General features: G+C 45.1%; 1 protein-coding gene across 6 annotated transcripts in view; it reads right to left on the reverse strand.

Moving 5' to 3' along the window:
- The window catches only part of LOC119163162 (DDB1- and CUL4-associated factor 1-like), a 152941-nt gene that overhangs the window by 102170 nt on the left and 32003 nt on the right, over nt 1–18768 (reverse strand). For all 6 annotated transcript variants that reach the window (XR_012886222.1, XM_075874022.1, XM_075874021.1 and 3 more), the window contains exons 6-9: nt 12469–12657; nt 11676–11891; nt 5774–5950; nt 3557–3715 (exon numbers count right to left, since the gene is read on the reverse strand). Coding sequence is in view for 5 of the 6 variants with exons in the window: in XM_075874022.1 (XP_075730137.1) it covers nt 3557–3715; nt 5774–5950; nt 11676–11891; nt 12469–12657 (741 nt within the window). In the remaining variant the exon portion in view is untranslated. The remainder of the gene's footprint in view (nt 1–3556; nt 3716–5773; nt 5951–11675; nt 11892–12468; nt 12658–18768) is intronic.

Genomic DNA, 18768 nt, shown 5'->3' on the forward strand with positions numbered 1-18768 from the left:
TGCCACGCCTCCCCCTTTCCCGTTGCTGCCACGTAGAGACCCTTCTCTTTTGATTGATTGATTGATTTGTGGGGTTTAACGTCCTAAAACCACCATATGATGACAGACGCCATGGAGGGCTCTGGAAATTTCGACCACTTGGGGTTTTTTTAACATGCACCCAAATGACCCTTCTCCTTTCAACGCTGCGTGCGGAGAGAGAAAGAAAAAAAGAGAGAATAAGCATCCGCACATAGGTTCTTTCTCAAATGCTGATCTGCTTCTCTCTGCGTGGAAACGCTCCTCCTTTCTCGTCATGCCCTAGCTACGCTGCAGCTCGGCAGAAGGTAGCAGCCGAGACGCAGTCGCCGTCTTTAGAGAGTGTCGGCGCTAGACATTGCTGCACGCAACTTCTCTTGCCAGGAGAATGAAGAAGGCGAAGTAGAAATGCTTTGCAAACTGTGTGCGAAATCGACTGACTCGCTGCAAGGCAAACGTGTGCAGACGTGAATCACCGATTGCTTCAATTAATGACGGATGTCCTGTGATTTGTGAATAAATGTAAGTCTTCTGAAACTTCCCCCTAGTGAATTAGCTCGCCACTGCATCGTAAGTGCTCCGTTCATTTAGTTTTCATTATTTCTAACTTCTTTTAATTCGAACAAATTTTAGGACCTCTTAGAGTTTGAATTCGATCAGTTCCAATAGTCCAACCCGACAACGCCACATTTAGGGACATGCCTCGTACGGGCTCGTACGTGAGTTAGGCTTACACCGGTGACTCGGCGACCGCCGTTGACCGCGTCGAGTTGGTTATCCTCGTTGTCCTGAGCCATAGCGGGGATCTTTCTGAAGTTCACAGCGAACGAACCACCGCCACACCCGCTTCACGATGGTGAAGCAGACGCCGAAAGCGCCCCTTGGCCAATCGGATGCCTAAATTTGGTCACGTGCCCCAAGCAGCCAATTGAATCGTGCGCTAGTGCTTCTAGATGACGCGTTTTTGCTAAAAAACCAATGAGTAAGGTGAGCCAACGGTGGCGGGATATTGAAGATGAAGAACGACCCTTACAAACGAGACCAAGATGAACACGATAGCTCGTGTGTAACGGCAACAGTTTGGCGCGGAAAAAGCGCGATTTTAGCGTCTATTTGCACTCACATTCATCTCACAGGGATGTTATAAATTGATATTGTGCCAGAAATAATGACGCGAGAAGCTAGAGACTTCTCAGATAAGCGTAAAAATAGGTGCCGCTTTCAAAAATGTCAGCTTCAGAAAGTTGAATTTTTCGCGATTTTTGGCCTGCTAAGACCTGTGTCCCCCCTCAATGAGATCCAATATATTTCTTCATTGAACCTCGTGGAGGGGCTGGGGGATTTATAAAACGACAAAAATAGTTGGCAATTACTGAACACACAGCCAAATATATGCTGAAGGGGGCAGCGTTTTCAAAATTTTTTTGCAACACTAAGTTTTGACATTTTCTCCAGCGACACTGCAATGAGCACACTTGCACTACAAACAAGAAACCCTACGAAAAATTTTTTACGGAGTAAAATGAAAAACTAAGATGGCAGCCACCTGAAGCACAGTTCAAGGAGCTTTACAAAAGAAAAAGAATCAAAATCTGTGCAGTGGTTGCCTAGATATCTGCTCCACGAGCTGAGCATAATGCCAAAAAACAGTTTTGAGAAAACTGCGTATGAAGTTTCACCTTCTCTTCACGTCTCTAAAACACCTAAAAGTTGTGATCTTAGGTGTGGCTTGTGACATTTGATTTCTCAGGCATCTGGCCACTGCCGAGTGTGCCTTTGTTGCCTATATTTTTTATAACCTTCTTTTATTTACAAACAACAAATATGAATTTCAAACCAAGTTCTCCGTATCAAGGAGTGGTGTGATAATAGGAATGACAGAATAGATAGTAATTGAACAAGGCCATATACTGAAATGATTACTTTTTTTGTGTTCAAGCTATCATTAGTGTAATTAGGTACTTCTTGATTATTAACATTCACTAGACATTTTTTTTATAAAGAAAAGTTTAGTGCATAAGTAAAATGGCTCACAGCCTATGTCTTCTTTCCAAATGACTAACAGTTATGAGCAGAAAACTGGTGGCAAAGAAATTGTTTTCAGGAGTTTATTTAATGACGCAAGTTGGGCGTATAAAAGCTTGTGCGCCTGCTTCATACATGCTTTTTTGCCACTCTAGCCGTGAAACGCATCTTCATATGGCCGGTCGCGGAAATGCTAATCTACGAGGCTTTCATGGTCTTAGAACATTCACAGACGCTTGGGGTGATACCAAGCAAGGCTCCAAGCACGTCTGAATTGAACAACAAAAGCTTATTGACAGCCCTCCATATGACCGTGAAGTGCGCGGCCGCAAGGACAGCGCAGCCGGCACGCGATGATGTCGGCGGCGTTCGATGACGGTGTGCGAAATGTGTACCGACGATGACAAAACTGGCACTCAGTGCGCTTGGCATCGCATTTTCTAATGCCGTCGCGCGAAACTGCTAGCCGCTGTTCCGAGCAATCCTTGGCAGTGGAGGGGGAGATGGGGGTGGTGACGAGCTTGACAGTGGGGTCTACTGCCGATGCATAAAATGCCCGTCAGTGGTTCTGAGGAGCTAGCGAGTGATGTGCTTCGGTGCTTGCAAAGAAGCACGTTGCCATAAGTGCTTTAGCGTGGCATTCTTGCCCGCAAAGTTCGTCTAGCCGTCACTGAAGTTAGGCCTAAAGACAACTCCGATGACGCGGCGCGCTCGTAGACAGCGTCATTGCTCGTAGTAAATCCAGTTACAGCTTCGTTGCTTCCAAAAGTACGTCGCCACGAGTGTGCTAGTGCGTCGTTCTTGCCCACAGTTTCGCCGTCAGCGGCGTTCTAGCCTAAAGACGACTCCGATGACACGCCGCGCTCATATATTGCGCGCCCGCTCGCGATGACACGCCGCGCTCATAGACTACGCGCACGCTCTTTGTAATCTGATCGTGCATCCGCTTACACTCCTAACTAGAGCGTAACTATATCCTAAGTGATTGTCAAGCCGTGAACACGTCACGAAGTAGTGATTTTTGACAGCCATGTCCTCGCGACGCACAACCAGCAGACGACATTTTCCCGGAGCGAGCATCGGGCCAATGGCGAGGCGAGCTGGGGCAACATGGCCGCCACAGCCAATCAGGGGCCTCTAAACGATATTTAAATATCTGCTTTTTGTGCACTTGTTTTTAAATGGAAGTGCCAGCTGAGCAGAGAAATTCCAACAGGGAAAAACGCTTTTTCTGATGAGCCCAAGACGACGGCTCCCTGTTGCGCCCGCGCGAAGGTATAACTTTTTGAAAATCCATGTTTTTTTGCCATTTCCAGAAAAACTTTAGCTACCTAGGAGGGTGAAACGAATTTTTTGAAGAATATCTATGCGGTTTTCAGTGTAGATATTTTGGAATCAGATAGAAAAAGGGTTCCAGAAACTGAAAACTTGATTTTTTTGCCATTTTTCGCGTTACCAAAACCACGTCCTAAGGGTCCTCCCAATTTTTCAAACTACAATGAGCTTCGCTTACCCTCTCCATGGCATCCTCAGAGTAGGCCAAATAGTAGAGGCAGATGGATACGCCCGTGGCGGCTACTGACGGCCGGTGAACCTCCAGCAGACGCTGCAGGCCACCCACGGTGATGAACTCCAGGGCAAACTTCTTGTGGCACAGCAAGGCTGCCAAGTACTGCACGTGATAGGGGCAAGAGAGGGTTGCTCAAAAACTGAAGATATGGAAAATTTGCTCAGATATAAAAATTAAAATGTGGGGCTTTAGGGCCATCACGGTGCAGAAAAGAGTAGATAAAAGTGCTAGATTGCTGCTTAAATGGAACTGCTGCTGCTCATACGACTGGTTTCATCCTTGAATTAAAAACCCCTGTTCATCTCTCAGTTGTTTGAATTCCTGTCAAACAGAACAAAAAATGAATGACCCCTTCCCACTCTTTCAAGATTACTCGAAGGTTCTTTTCCTTATGCAATGAATCACATTCATCCCCCGATACATTTCTACTAGGCTTGTGCAAATATTCAAAATTTCTCAGTATTCAAAATGAATGAATAAGTGAATAGTAATCTGCATGCAAACTCCTAAAAAGGTGGTTTTAATTTGCAGTGTACAGGTGTTAAGCCATGAAAACACCTATCCAGGGTAAATCCACGCTGCCACGAAGCCCCACTTTACGCAAAAAAAAAAAAAAACCTTACGCTCACATTGATTCAACATTTCATTGTGATAGCAATTATATGGACAGTCTCATAGTTTTTTGCGGCCGCCGTCATTCACATATAAGTATATATGTACACACACGCACACGCTCACTCACACACACGCACACACTCACTCACACACACACATATGGGAAAGGATGTGCTAGCTTCCTCTTTCTGCAGAGCGAACATTGCCTTTCTGGCTGCGTCATCTGGGCGCAGTCTCATCTCGTGAGCGAACAAGAGGGGGGGAGGCACTTATGGTTGCCGCTCCATGGCGGCAACGATTAGCGCGCTCCTTGTGCCCCCACAGAAGGCAGGAGTTTCTACGGGCTGCGCTCTCAGCACGAAAAAACGGTGCCAAAGTGTACCTGGAGTGGCTGTATTCTCTTACACCAGTGTTTTGTAGAGTTGCGTGAGATCAGACCTGAATGAGGTGGCTGCCAGCCTCACTTCGTATAACATTGCAATTTGTCGCTATAACAATCATTGCTTCACCTTTTCTGTGGAACTGATTTTGTGCAATCATCCCTGCCAGAGTGGTGAACTGCACTTGACAACATGCGCGCGAGATACTTAGCCACCGGGAAAGCTTCTTGAGAGACAGCTAGGCCTCCAGCGGCTATGCACGTTCTGCAAGTTCTGCACTGTTAGCAATAAGTTAGTCGCGTTCATCTGCACCTGTGAATTCATTTTATGCATCATTTGTGCGAGAAAAACGCAGGGCACGGTTTTATTTGCTTGCTATTCTTCGCGTGACCTTCTTATTTGTTGCTATGACATTCACTGCTTTGCCTTTGCGGCAAAGCTGCGACTTTTGCTTGAAGTTTACAGATTTGTTATATAGGCTTATAAGCTAAATATGGCAAATTTCGAAATGTAACATATTTTACAGGTTATCACTAGCATTTTACCAAAAGCCGAATCGTGCTACCATTCAATGTAATTTCCGCTTCTTTTGAACAAAAAAAAAAGGCATTTGCACAGGCCTTGTTTCATATTTTTAGAAGTATTGTGCAGGTTAGTTGGGCCATGACAAATGTGCCCATTTTTCTTATTAATATATGCTATATACTTATCAAATTCGATTCAAACTTATTCAACCCAAATCACTTATCGCTTCAAACCTGAAATTCACTATTCGCACAAGCCTACTTTCTACACCTAACACTCCAGATTTTCCCACCTCAAGCGGTGATGCAGTGCCTCTCAGATCAGCCTAACTTTCACCAAGCAACAATGTCATAATGACGTCACAAATTTTGCTGATCGTGATGTCATCACACAATTTTCTTGTATCACTTAGCGTTGACACCTTGCAAATGGTTACTTTTCATGTTTACTGAGGCATCATAGGTTTTCGCAGTAATCGTTACCTAATACCTCTAGGTTCAGTTTAACAAGTCTACAGCAGGCAGGCTTGTCTTCAACGATATGATAATTACCCGACATTAAGGTGTGTGTGTGTGTGCTGTTGCTGATAAACTAGTAGCACTTCAGTTACATAAAAGATGAGTGCTAAACTTTAGTTCACCTTGAGTGCTTCGAAGGCTAGCCGGACGTCTCGATTCTCCTTGAGGTTTGCGTAGTGGAGCAGCAGGTGCAGGGTCTTGGCCTCTAGCACGGCACCCAGCAGCTCCTGGTACTCACCCAGTGGTGTCAGGTACTGAAGGATCAGCCGCTGCTGCATCTCCACCGTCAGGGGAAACACCTGCACGAGACACGACATGGCTCTAAACGAATGCATTTAAACTCAAACCTCATTATAGCAAAGTTGCATCTAGCACAGAAATAAGTTCATTATATAAAAAAATTCAGTATAAAGAATATTCCTAACATTTCATCTATTACAAGACATTTTTTTCATTCACTTTGTTATAACTGATGAACGTTATATCCGGATTCGTTATATTGAGGTTTGAAGGAAGGAAACTTTACCGTTAGATTCGCACATTCTCTGGTTAAGGGGAGACAAGGTACTTGAAAAAAAATTATTTTTAGATCAGTTTTGATGAAGCTTGGTGAGCTTATATATACTATTTGTGTGCTTATTTCGTACATGCTATTATTTTTTGTGTATAAAGTATAGTTTCTATATTATTAGATATTAAATAAGCAACTTTTCTTCTAAACTTACAAAGTTACAAAGTAAATCAGCATATCACAATAATTTGGAATCGGAGCTGATTGCAGAGCAACAATAATGAATGTTCTAAACAAATTACAAAAAAGTTATGGTACATTGATTATTTGCCAATGAAATCCTAGCTTGTAATTGACTCCCTCAGAAATGTTCAACATACCATACCTTTTGTTCAAATTGATTTCTAAAAGAGCGTGGTTGATCCCTCTCTTTAGGAATCGATATATCATATTTACTCGCTTTATTCTCGCACTTTTTTTTGTGGAATACCAATGCAAAGTTGGGGTGCCAGAATTACGCGGGAAAACTTGCCACGTAAACGTACAGAGCCAAAAAGAAAACGAAGTGGCCGCAAATCCGGATTCACACACCAGCAACTAACAGCAAGCTTTGAGAAGTACTAATCAAAATCCAATAAGGTTCAACACAAGACAAGATTTATTTGAGACGCAAAAAGTGCAAGCAAATAGTCAAGAGTTAAAATACCATACGCAAAGCTTGTGGGCGTTGCGGTAGCGTTCTTCACTCAACAGGAGCCCTCAAAAGGTAAGCGTTGGATGTTAGTATTGGGCTGAAAGCTGTTTAAGGGGGGACACTGTACTTGAGACGAAATTTCAGATATTTTCATGCATTTATAAAGAAAATTCACAGCGTGATTGAGTTTTTGATGCTGATTTCAAAATGCAATTACTGTTTCCTTAAACTAATTACTACTTTTCTAGATATCCTAAAATGAATTAGCTATTGTTTGCCAGTATAATGAGACAGGAAATTTGTATTGCAGAGCTACTATTGGCACATGCCTTTATACTAATGAACAAAAGCTACTCAATGGTAGGAGTGCTTTTTTTATTTGATAAATTTGGCAAGGTTTGTCGCACCTTGCACTTCAGTGTTGCAGACACTACCCCTTTATGCACCAATTTTGGGCAAAAATTAAATTTTTGAAGATAATAATAAAAAATTCACACCTACCTTAGAAGTTTGGCAGCTTGGGCTAATTGGTATGGCATGACGATAGTTATAGCGCGAGAACAAAACGAGGACACAGAGATAAAAAGAAGGACACGAAAGACACGAGTGCCGTTGTGTAAACTAAAGTTACAGCTACATGTCACAACAAAAATAACAGTTCCAGCTGCTCTGGAGGCAGAGATATCTTTTAGACAAGTTTGCAACTGCAGCAAAATTTGAATTCTGAGAAATCATGCAAAAACATAACAAGTCCATTTTGGGCAGACAGTAGCATGGAAAAGCTGTTTATTTACAATGATTTGCAAATTCAGCTTTCTCAGTAGGCACTAGGCATGTAGTCCTTTTTTGCGTCACCTAAATGGCGTTTTTTCAATGTCCGCTGCATGTTTTCCACAGAGGCACACTTGCGAGCTAATACGGTCGCCTTGGGCTTGTCTCCCAACTAGGCCGCTTACCAGTTCGGTGACGCCTATGTGCGACGAATGTGCGCGCGTAATCCGCGATACGTCCTATAATAAAGCGGCTTTCCGGCTTGTCCAGATTGAGTTGTTAGTGTCGCAGACCGAACTCGTGCACTCGCTCACCAATTTCAAGTCTCCAAGGGCAGCGAGGTGTTAGTTTCCTTTTCACGTAAGATTGCCACATTTTCGAGTGGAGGCGGCGGCGAAATATGTTCATCGTTGCGGACGCATCGTTACAAGCACTCTACCTGTTGCCAGTAGCCTTCATTGCGCAGGCGGCGAGCACGTTCACCGTAAACGGATTGATTTTCTGCTGTTTGCCGACGCGCGGCGAACTCCACTCTGGCGACCCGTCACGCAGTGCACGTGAGACGGGGGGAACCCGCGGCATCGGCGCGTTTAGCGATAAGACTGCGCTTCCGTTCCATCGTTGCGAAGATTGCTACCTCTTGTAGCTTCACTTCTGCTTTTTTACTTGCCGTCCTGTAACTGTTAAAGCTCCAAAACATTGCCGCTTTCAGCGACATTGTCGACAACCGACAGGCTCGTACGTGAGTTAGGCCTACACCGGTGACTCGGCGACCGTCGTTGAACGCCGTGAGTTTGCTATCCTCTCTGTCCTGAGTGATAGTGGGGCTCTTTCTGAAGTTCAAGCGAACGAACAATCACCACACCTGCTTCACAAAGTAGTGCGGCGAGAAACTTCTTCACTGTGGCAGGCAGTCGACAGCACCATGACAAAATGGCACATGTCCGTGCGCGTCACGATGAAAAAGCAGACGCCGGAAACGCCACTTGGCCAATCGGGTGCCTAAGTTCTGTGATGTGCCCCTAAGCATGCCAATAGAATCGCGCGGTGGTGCTTCTCCATGACGCGTTTCTGCTGAAAAACCAATGAGCAAGGCGAGCCACTGGTGGCAGGAAATTGAAGAAGAACGACCCTTCCGAACGAGACCAAGATGACCACAATAGCTCGTATGTGACGGCAACGGTTCGGCGTGGAAGAAGCGCGACTTAAGCGTCTACGGTATTTGTGCTCAGATTCATCTCACAGGGGTGTTATAAATTGATTTTGTGACAGAAATAATGACACGAGAAGTTTGAAACTTCCAAAATAAGTGCAAAAATAGTTGCAGATTCCGAAAATGTCAACTTCAAAAAGTCGTATTTTTTCGCGATTTTCGGCCTTTTAAGACCCGTGTCCCCCTTAACAGAATCCTCTGCAGTCTTCTTCTGAAGAAATATAGTTTACCATCAATACCAGTCTTAGGCACACGGCAGGCCCAACACGCCTTGGTGGCTCTCAGCTGCCGCCACCAGTAGCGAACACAAAACTCGTCGACTCCGAAGGGCCTACTGGCGGCCCTGTTGCCGTTGTTTAGTGCATGATTAATCACTTTCAACTTGAAAGCAGCCGCGTAACTTCCGTATCCCCCCATAACGTAACAAGATTACGAACACAATATACACATCACGCCGCGACGCCCACTTGCCACTTTGGCTTGGATTAGATTGGATTGAATCTCGGTGCAATAATAGTACGCTCCATGCTTAGGAAGCGCCAGATGGCGCACGCTATCATAATTAGTGGCTGGAGCGAGAAGACGTTTTTACTGCGGCAATTTTCGGGGGTGCGATAATTACTCGAGGAAAAAAAGGGAATCGTGTTTTTGCCAGGCAATGTGGCGGGTGTGAGAATTATGGGAGTGCAAGGATTACGTGAGTAAATACGGTAACACTAAAGTGAAACGTGCCCTCACAGAGGTGGCTGAGCATTCATTGTGCACTGTTTCGCCAAAAGGGCAAAAGAATGAATGCTACAGCAACAAACTGCTATGTCACGCGAGGAATGGCAAGCAGCTTGAAACTTGCAGCGCACACCTCAAGCTGAAAGCCGGCACGAAGTGAGAATACACCCGACGAACTGGACAGCCAACTGTCACATTTCTTACTTCGTATGTGAGCAGTGCGCTCCTTTCCTGCAGCCACGGCAGCAAGCAAATTGACGTTCGTGCTCTATTTTAACTACTGTAACTTCATATCAAACATGCAGTGGAAGCACAAGAGGTACAGAGCCCCAGAATCCCGAGATAGCATGCGCAAGTGAGCCACCACCCACTACGTTGGAGAACATCTATACACACTTTGACCAAGCCTTGCGAAGGCGCGCACGCACAGCGACGCAAGGGGGGCGTGGCACGACATGCGCCGGTAGTGCCATCTCACTACTGGTTACTAAAACGCGCTGAAGTTTCCGAGCTCCAAGGACTACCAGCGGTACATAGTGTACATAAATGGCTGGCCATTCACATGCTGGAAAAGGGTCGCTTCGTGTTGTAGTGGTTAGCGTTGCGCACTGAAGAGCGCGAGGTTGCTGGTTCAACGCCCCGCTGTGGAACGTCGTATCCGTAACAGAAATACGTCCCGAAGCCGAGGTGGACCCCGGCATAAAACACTCTCGTGTTAAAAAACATCCACTTTTCTTCAACTGCACTCAGCTTTGATTCAAAATTATTGCGATATGCTAATTTACTTTATAGCTTTCTAAGTTCAGAAAAAAATCTTGCTTACCGAAATACACATGAAACATTTTGTGTTTGTAAAGCTACACCTTATACAAAAAAAATAATGGCATATTTGAAATCGGCACACCAATACACGTAAACACACCCAAGTTTCATCATAATCAGTCAAGAAATAAACTTTTTAAGAGCAGTGTGTTCCCTTTCTTGGAGAAAAAAAAAAGAACTGAACTTGAGCTTTATTTCACTTCCATACATGGTACAGATAGCAGAAACACAGACAAAAAGCCACATGACGGCTGGACAAGGTCTGTGTCCCTTTTTTTCCTACCAAGTTTTCAAGGATGACCAAAAATCACAGCACTATTATTGTATCACAAACTTTTTCATGTTTTGCTGAACTGTTCTATCAGTCCAGCTTATCACATTATTAATGTCAAAGCTGTACCCCCACCCCTTCCACCTCCCGCAACTACACAACCACACACACTTGATATACAGTGAAACCTCATTAAAATGTATCTGCTGGGAATGTGGCATAACTACCGCACTAAATAGTAGTATGCATTGACCAACACGTACAAATCTGCACGTTTTGACAAGCACCATCCCCGCCAACAGAGAAATAATAATCGTGCCACAGCAAATATTACCTCAAATGCCATCAAAGCTTTTCCATCTTTTTTCTAAAACACGGGAAAGATTCCAAAACTCATGCAAGGCTGCCAATAACACGGAGCGGTGATGCTGAGCATTATGAAACTATTACAGGATCTGAAAAAAAGAAGGATACAATTAAGGGCTTGTTTTCTTCGTTAGACACGATATTAATGTGATCTAACACACAATCGTGCCAAGGAAAGTATAGGGAATGTTATATGAGGCAGCTGTAGTATAAACGTGAAGAAAGAAAAGTGGATGAAAAGATAACTAGCCCACGGCAAATTATCTTTTCATACACTTCTCATCTTTTCATCCAAATGATCCGGTTCGAGCTATGCCAAGACCGATGAAAAACATTGTCGCAGCAAATATAACCCAGCAGTGACTCCGAGATTCGTAACAGCGGTGTTGCACTGTAAGCGCTCTGCTAGTATATGGAGTTCTGCAGGAAGGTAAATGGGTGTCGAAAAATACCGCGTTGTAACCAGTCCTGCGCTATTTGCAGTTACATTATAAGTGGCCTTCACTGTAAAATATCATTGTAGGTCAGCACTCGTGTGTCTTGAGCCTTCTGTATGTTTCATCTTCTGTGCCTTTATATCATTATGTGCCGCTACATCATCAAAAAACAGCGAGTCCAGAGACAAGAAACGGGAAACAGCCGATATTTGCCTGGTTCGAGCCGATCATGAGCGGTTCCAGTTCGGCCCAGCTGCTGTTGGAACACTCGCTGATGAGAGGCGTCTCCGAGGGGCTCTTGTGAGACGACCCCTGCTGCTGCAACGTCGAGGCCTGCTGAGGCGTGGACAGGGGCCCGTCTGTGGCCGCGCCGTTGAGGTGGCTGAAAGGTCGCTCCGGCGGTCGGCACATGATCTCTTCGGGAGTCACCTGCGAGCAGAATGTGGAAGAGACACACCAACAGAATTTGAGTGCAGGAGCCCAATGAGCATGACCTTGATCGGGGAAAGTCGTTTCAAAATCGACAGGGACAGAGAAGAAGATGGTAGGATGACATTGTGACGCTCCTGAACTGGCACACTGAAACCTCGATATAACGAACCCAAGTATAACAAAATATTATAACAAAGTAAATATAGAATAGCCTTGACATAGATATTGGGTTAGGCATATACTCTTATACAGAATTTTTGGATCTAACGAACTTATTTTCTTGTCAGATGCAACTTCGTCATAACGAGGTTTGAGTGCGACTAGAAAATCTCATTGCGATACAGTTTCGGAAGTACTGGCGGCTTACATCGGTGATCGCTTGGAAACCCCCATAAATTCCCGTTGATTACTCGTACGAGCATTGCCGTACTAGCACAGTAACAACTACAGAAATATGTTCAAGAATCATGACCAAAGTTATGAAAAGACATGACAGCGGAGGATGTAACTGCTCAGTCTAGTGTTGGAAAATAAAGGAGCAGAGAGTCATGGCGATGGCACCACTTTTGCTTGCCTGTGCGAGCTCCCAGAGTCGTCGCAGCATGGCGGGCACCAGGCGGGCGTTGGCCTCCCGGTAGTTGGCCGCAATGTCCTGCACCTCCATGGCTGCCGCCAGCAGGCCAGTGGCATACGCGTGCAGTAGCGGAGGCGTGCTCTCTGACTCAGCCCATTGGAGAAGTCTGCTCACCAGTCCTTCCGTGTCCTGCGAAGCGCAAAATGATCAGTACATCGCTTCCTAGAAAATCATGCTAGGCTCTGTATTTCATCATGGACAAGTGTTCATTATAGAGCGCATACAAACTCATGCCCCGAGCAGCAAGATTTCCAATTCGCTCCCATGTGTGGTTTTAAACCCAGCTCCGCTAAGAGCACTGCCACAGCAATGAAAATATAAAAAAGAACATTTCTTTGCAAGAGTTCAGCCGTTGAGCTCTGAAGTGCTTGAGCAGAGAATAAAAAAATTTGGCCCCGTATATGCAGGTTACACTGCAAAGGTCGTTGAAAGACAATAGTCTTGCGTCTGGAGAGAGTGAACAAAACGTTTATTTGATGTTCTGCGCAAGAAAACCGGTGAGTGGTATTCTGGAGGCGCTGTGTTAGAGTGCCTTGAGCGCACAGCGAAGGCGAACGAGCACATCGTCACGTCAAACGTGAGACATGAGCACCATCTGGCAGTTATCTTGGAAAACGAAGCGCGTGCGCGGCGTGCGCGCTTGTCTTAAAGGTGATAAGGTGTAGCACTCAAGGCGACGGGTAGGTGCCATCACTGTGTCGTCTTAGCAAAGCATTGGAAACACTTGCCTTTTCGTGCAGGCGTTGCATAGTCAGCGCAGCATTATAAGTGCTACGTTCCTTAGAATTACTAACGTATGCCTTTTCTAGTACAAGACACAGATGCAGAATATTGACGTGTCGATATGGTGCCTCAGATATGCACAATAATGGCGTTTTAATTGACAATCGCATAAGTATGAACGCTGAATTTTGAGCACTAAAGGTGGGCGCTACGGATGGGGTCGGCCGTTTAAGTATCCTTAAGGGAGGACAAACAGAGAAATGTACAGACAGACAGACCGACCAAAATATCTCCATCGAAGCTCCCCAAGAAAGACTATCGTCTTTAATATCCCGACACCGCCAAGGACATTGCTTGAAGTAGGAGGCCACGGACTATGGTGCCCACTACACAATACAGGTAACAAGACAGGACCGTTCACTATAGATGTGCAAATAGGAAAATCTTGGGTGTGAATCGAATTCGAATATTGAAGCGTGAGCGAGAATCGAATATTTTTTCGAATCATTATCGTGTTATCGTGATTATTTTTGGAATGTTTGAAAGTGAACTTGCGAAAGAAATGTTGCAGAGGATCTTTAAGCACATTTTTATTCACTAGGATTGTTAAAGTGCTGGAGAGATTGTGCTTTCTAGTTTTGGCAAGGATGAGGCAATGCAGAGGCCGCACTGTATTTATTTACATGATTTGGAGCGACCAATGTGGTGTAACAACACTTTACACATGAAAGAAAAGGGAGCCGTTTCGTCTTCTTCACTCTTATTCAACTTCTATAGATGCCTAACTGATTTTATGGACAAGGGTGTCGAATTCGTAGTTGCTAATCTGCCCTGTAGACGTCAGTGTAATAAAACATCCTAAATTTCAGATGCTGAACACCTTTGTCAGCTTTCTTTTTGGACTTTCTGCTATGAAACGACTTTAATCAAAGCCCCCCCCTCTGTCGCACAGATTCGAATTAATGCTTTAAGAGTCCATCCATTTACGGCCGTAGCAGAGCCCTAAAGGCAGCTCTGCCGCAATACCAAGCATGTAATGCGGTGAAGCGTGTTGAAAATATCAAGGGGCCACTGTAACGGCACACTTGGAACCAGCGTTGAAGTCCATACATTTACAACCGAAGCAGACTCTGAAAAGCAGCTTTGCCGCAAAGCGACAATGTTGTGGTGTGAAGCCTAGCAAAAATCTGAAGGAGCCACTGTTAATCAGACGTTGACTGTACAGTAAAACCCTCGTTACAACAAAGTCAATTTATTCGATTCATCATTTTATTGAAGTGTCACGCTGTCCTGACCCCAATGCGTGTATTTTAGACCAGATTACTCGAAGCATGTTGATAGCTTCTTTCGCTTAGAGCAAAGTAACAAGGTGTAGATCTGTTGCCACGGCAATGCTAAAAGCAGGCGAGTGGCCGCCCACATCGCTGAAGCCCTTGCACACTTTTTTCATCCCCGTCCTGCGCCGAGCAGTCTTTTCTGCGCTGAGCGAGGGATGTTCACACTAGCATCGCCAGGCTAAAAGCGCACCAGTGCAGACTGTTCTTCGCAGCGTGGACTTGACCTTTCATACCGGATGATACTATTCCAGTACTATCCCGTACAGATGCTACTGCCAGAGGCGCTCGAAACTTGGCGGCTGCTCCTTGCTACCCCACTGCCTACGCCGGTGGTGTTGCATGACCAGTTCTGAGCCTTTCCATCCGTGTTTCGAAGACACACATGTGCATGTGTTGTGCGAGATCTGTGTAAACCCGTGACGTGTGTACGCATCGTGTGTGCTTTTAATGACCATCAGGTGAAAATGGCTTGGCCGGTGCCAGCATGGAAATGTCTGGCATTGGAGCAGAAAGTGATACGCGAGGTGGAAAAAGGAGGCTGGCGAAAGTCTGAAATTACAAGACAATTTGAAATACCACGGTCAGCATTATCAATTGTTCTGAAGAATAAGGATGCTGTCCATACAGGACGGCTTCGAGAAGTGTAAGCAAAATTTTATGTCCCGCAACAGCTGGTTTGAACGTTTTGAAAGACGGCATGGTGTGTCTTAAAAATAGATTGTTAGTGAAAGCACAGCCGTGGACCGCGACGTGATGGGCGAATGGCGCAAGCATCGACTGAGCGTGCTACTTCAGCGTTATGAAAATCGAGGTATTTAAAACTTGGACGTGGCGACATTATTTTAGAAACCATTGCCGAAGCGCGCACACACTTCACCAGGCGAGACCTCATCAAGATGTAAACAAAGGAAAGAACGCGTTGCAGTGTTGTTCGTAGCTAACGCGACGGGGAAGGACAAACTTCCTTCGCCGATTCTGGAGAAGGTGGCTAAGCCCGTGTGCTTCCACAACGCAACAATACTTTAAGACTGCACATACAGAATCAACAGGTGAGCATGGATGACCGCAGCCGCAGAGTATGCGCACTCGCTCGATCGAAAGTTTAGGGCAAAGCGAAGGCGTGTGCTTTTTGTTACGGACAATTGCCCCAGCCAAGGCACAATTGAAAATCTGCAAGCAATCACTTTGGAATTTCTACCGGTGCTTACGACCGCAATATTGCAGTCCATGGACCAAGACAATATTGAGACAGCACGGAAGTTATATTAGAAAAGCCTTACACAACAGATGCTCGCTGCGTGTGATGCCAATAAGAGATACAGCGTAAACTAATTTAGAGCAGTGCATTTACTATGCCATTCATGGAAAAAACTGGCACCTGCAAAGATTGCATACTGCTTTGCACATGCCCGTTTTTTCTGCTTCGCATAGTGACTGTAAAGATTGCGAAGATTTCAATGAAGCTGTGAACAGCATCATAGCCGGGGATCTAAAAAGCGACATTTAATCATTCATGATGGCTGACGCAGATGTGCCCGTCGTTGCCCCAGCCATAGATGCCGAAATAATAGACTTGCTTGGAGGCCCCAACAAGAAAGATGAGCCGCTAGATGAACAGCCTTGCAAAATACATTACTTACTTGCGTAATTCTCGCACCCCCCACATTGACCGGCAAAAATACGATTTCCTTTTTTTCCTAGAGTAATAATCGCACCCACGAAAAATGCCGCAATAACGTCGTCTACTCGTTCCAGTCGTTGATGATCATAGCGTGCGCCATCTGCCGCCATCTCTTAAGCATGAAGCGTACTATTATTGCACGGAGATTCAACCCAATCCAAGCCAAGCCAAAGCGGCAAGTGCGGGTTGCGGCGTGTTTTGTATGTTGTGTCGGTAATCTTGTCATGTTATGGGGCAATACTGAAGCTACACGGCTGCTTTCAAGTTGAAAGTGATTGATCATGCACTAAGCAACGACAACAGGGCGGCAAGTAGGCCCTTCGGAGTCGACAAGTTTTGTGTTCGCTACTGGTGATGGCAGCTGAAAGCCACCAAGACGCGTTGGGCCTGCCATGTGCCTAAGGCTGGTATTGATGGTAAACTACCATCAATATATTCTTAAAATATAAACTACCATCAGTATATTTCTTCAGAAGAAAACTGCAGAGGATTCTGTTAAACAGCCATCAGCCCATTACTGACATCTAACGCTTACCTTTTGAGGGCTCCTGTTGAGTGAAGAACGCTACCGCAACGCCCACAAGCTTTGCATATGGTATTCTAACGCTTGACTATTTGCTGGCACTTTTTGTGTCTCAAATAAATCTTGCCTTGTGTTGAACCACTGCTTTTACTGTTGAGGTAAATTTTAATTAAAACTTCTCAAAGCTTGCTATTAGTTGCTGGTGTGTGAATCCCGATTTGCGGCCACTTCGTTTTCTTTTTCACTTTGTACGTTTTCGTGGAAAGTTTTTCCCGCGTAATTTTCGCACCCCCCAACTTCGCACCAGTTTTCCGCCGAAAAAAGTGCGAGGATTACGCGAGTAAATACGGTACCAACAGCAGCGATGGAAGTGACATTTCGCTTTTTGGAGCGGATTCCGGAGCAGAAAAAATGATTGAAGCAGGCTCAAGTGTTTTCAGAGCAGAAAAAAATGGCATAGCTTAGTGTTCCTATTGGTGTTTTTGGAGCAGATAGATGTTCCTAACGACTCCTGAAGTCTAAAACATCACTTCAGCAGCTAATAAATATTTATATTTATTATTAAACATGCCGTACGCTAGTCTGCAGCTACCATATAAACCGGAACGTAAGTCGAGATATATTCAATAAAATAATAAGCTAAAGTGGCTCCTCGTCTTGTATTTCGGTGTCTAGCCAAAAGTGCGCCGCTGTCTGGCAACATGTGTCTTGCATGTGCTTGAGAAGCCGGACGCGGCCATATCTGCCTCCAAATCCAATCGCAGGCTGTTCTTTCTTTTTCTGTCTGTTTTCTTTGCGTTCGTCATTAGCTTCTGATCTGTTGAGAGTTTTTGCTCCACTTGAGATTGCGCTGCATTTTTAGTGGTATTTTTTTTTTTCCGTTCATTGAATATGAGTAGCGGTACGAGGAGGCAGTACTCAGCTGCGTTTTAACTAGATGTTGTTGAGTTCGCAGAAGCAAACGGGAATATGGCTGCTCAGCGCCACCGTGGTGTATCGGAAAAAAAGCGTGCGCTATTGGAGGGTGCCGAATGGGAAGCTGCAGATGTACAATCCTCTAAAAATGTCGTTCCGTGGACTAAGTGCCCTTCATCCGCAGCTGGAGTATAAGCTAGCGAACTTTGTGCAGGAAGTTCGTGCGCGCTCTCTGCCAGTGACCGTGGATACCATTCACAAGAAATCCGTGGAACTCGCTCAAGAAGCTGGGCTCACAAGAGAAGAGTTTCGAGCACAAAACTTTTGGGTGCGTAGATTTATGCGACGCAAAGGATTTTCTCTCCGGCGGCGCACATCAACCTGTCTGAAGTTGTCGGAGGAGTTCGAGGACAAGCTTATGAACTTTCAGCGCTTCGTGAACCGGTTTCGGGTGCAGAACGACTATAGTCAACTGCCGAAAACTGAATGCAAGCAAAAAAACGCATTATTTTACTGATAATTTTCAATGCAAGCACAAAAAAAAAAACGCACCATTTTGCTAATATTTTTTAATGCAAGAAAAAGACGCAACATTTCATTGACATTTCTCGGATCAAGAGGGTCAAGCTCAATAACTGCACTGTCGACAATGCAGCTTCCGCCACACATCTTCTTGAACTTGAGGTCATTCCTATGCTTAAAGTTTCTCAGCCAACCATCATTGAACTTAAAATCCATGATGTCCATTCGAAGCGCAAGAGTTTCCGCTTTTTGTTTCAAGATGCAGCCCGAGACTGGCAACGGCTTGGCAATCATTGAATTAAGCCACATGACGAGAGCGTCCTCAAGCTTTAGATGAACACCTTGACTTGCATTCATCTTTTGGGCACCAGACGGTTTTTCGGCCGCTTCCAAGATCTTGTCTTCGTTCCTCAGGAAATCTGAAACTGTTTGCTTGGAAACGACGAACTCCTTGCTCACGTCAGCCTGCGATCGGCCACTCTTCACTAACTTAATAATGGCGGCTTTCTTCTCCATCGTCAACCGACGGTACCGTTTTC

This window comes from Rhipicephalus microplus, chromosome 9 (assembly GCF_043290135.1).
Source record: "Rhipicephalus microplus isolate Deutch F79 chromosome 9, USDA_Rmic, whole genome shotgun sequence".
In the NCBI taxonomy this organism is placed as follows: Eukaryota; Metazoa; Arthropoda; class Arachnida; order Ixodida; family Ixodidae; genus Rhipicephalus; species Rhipicephalus microplus.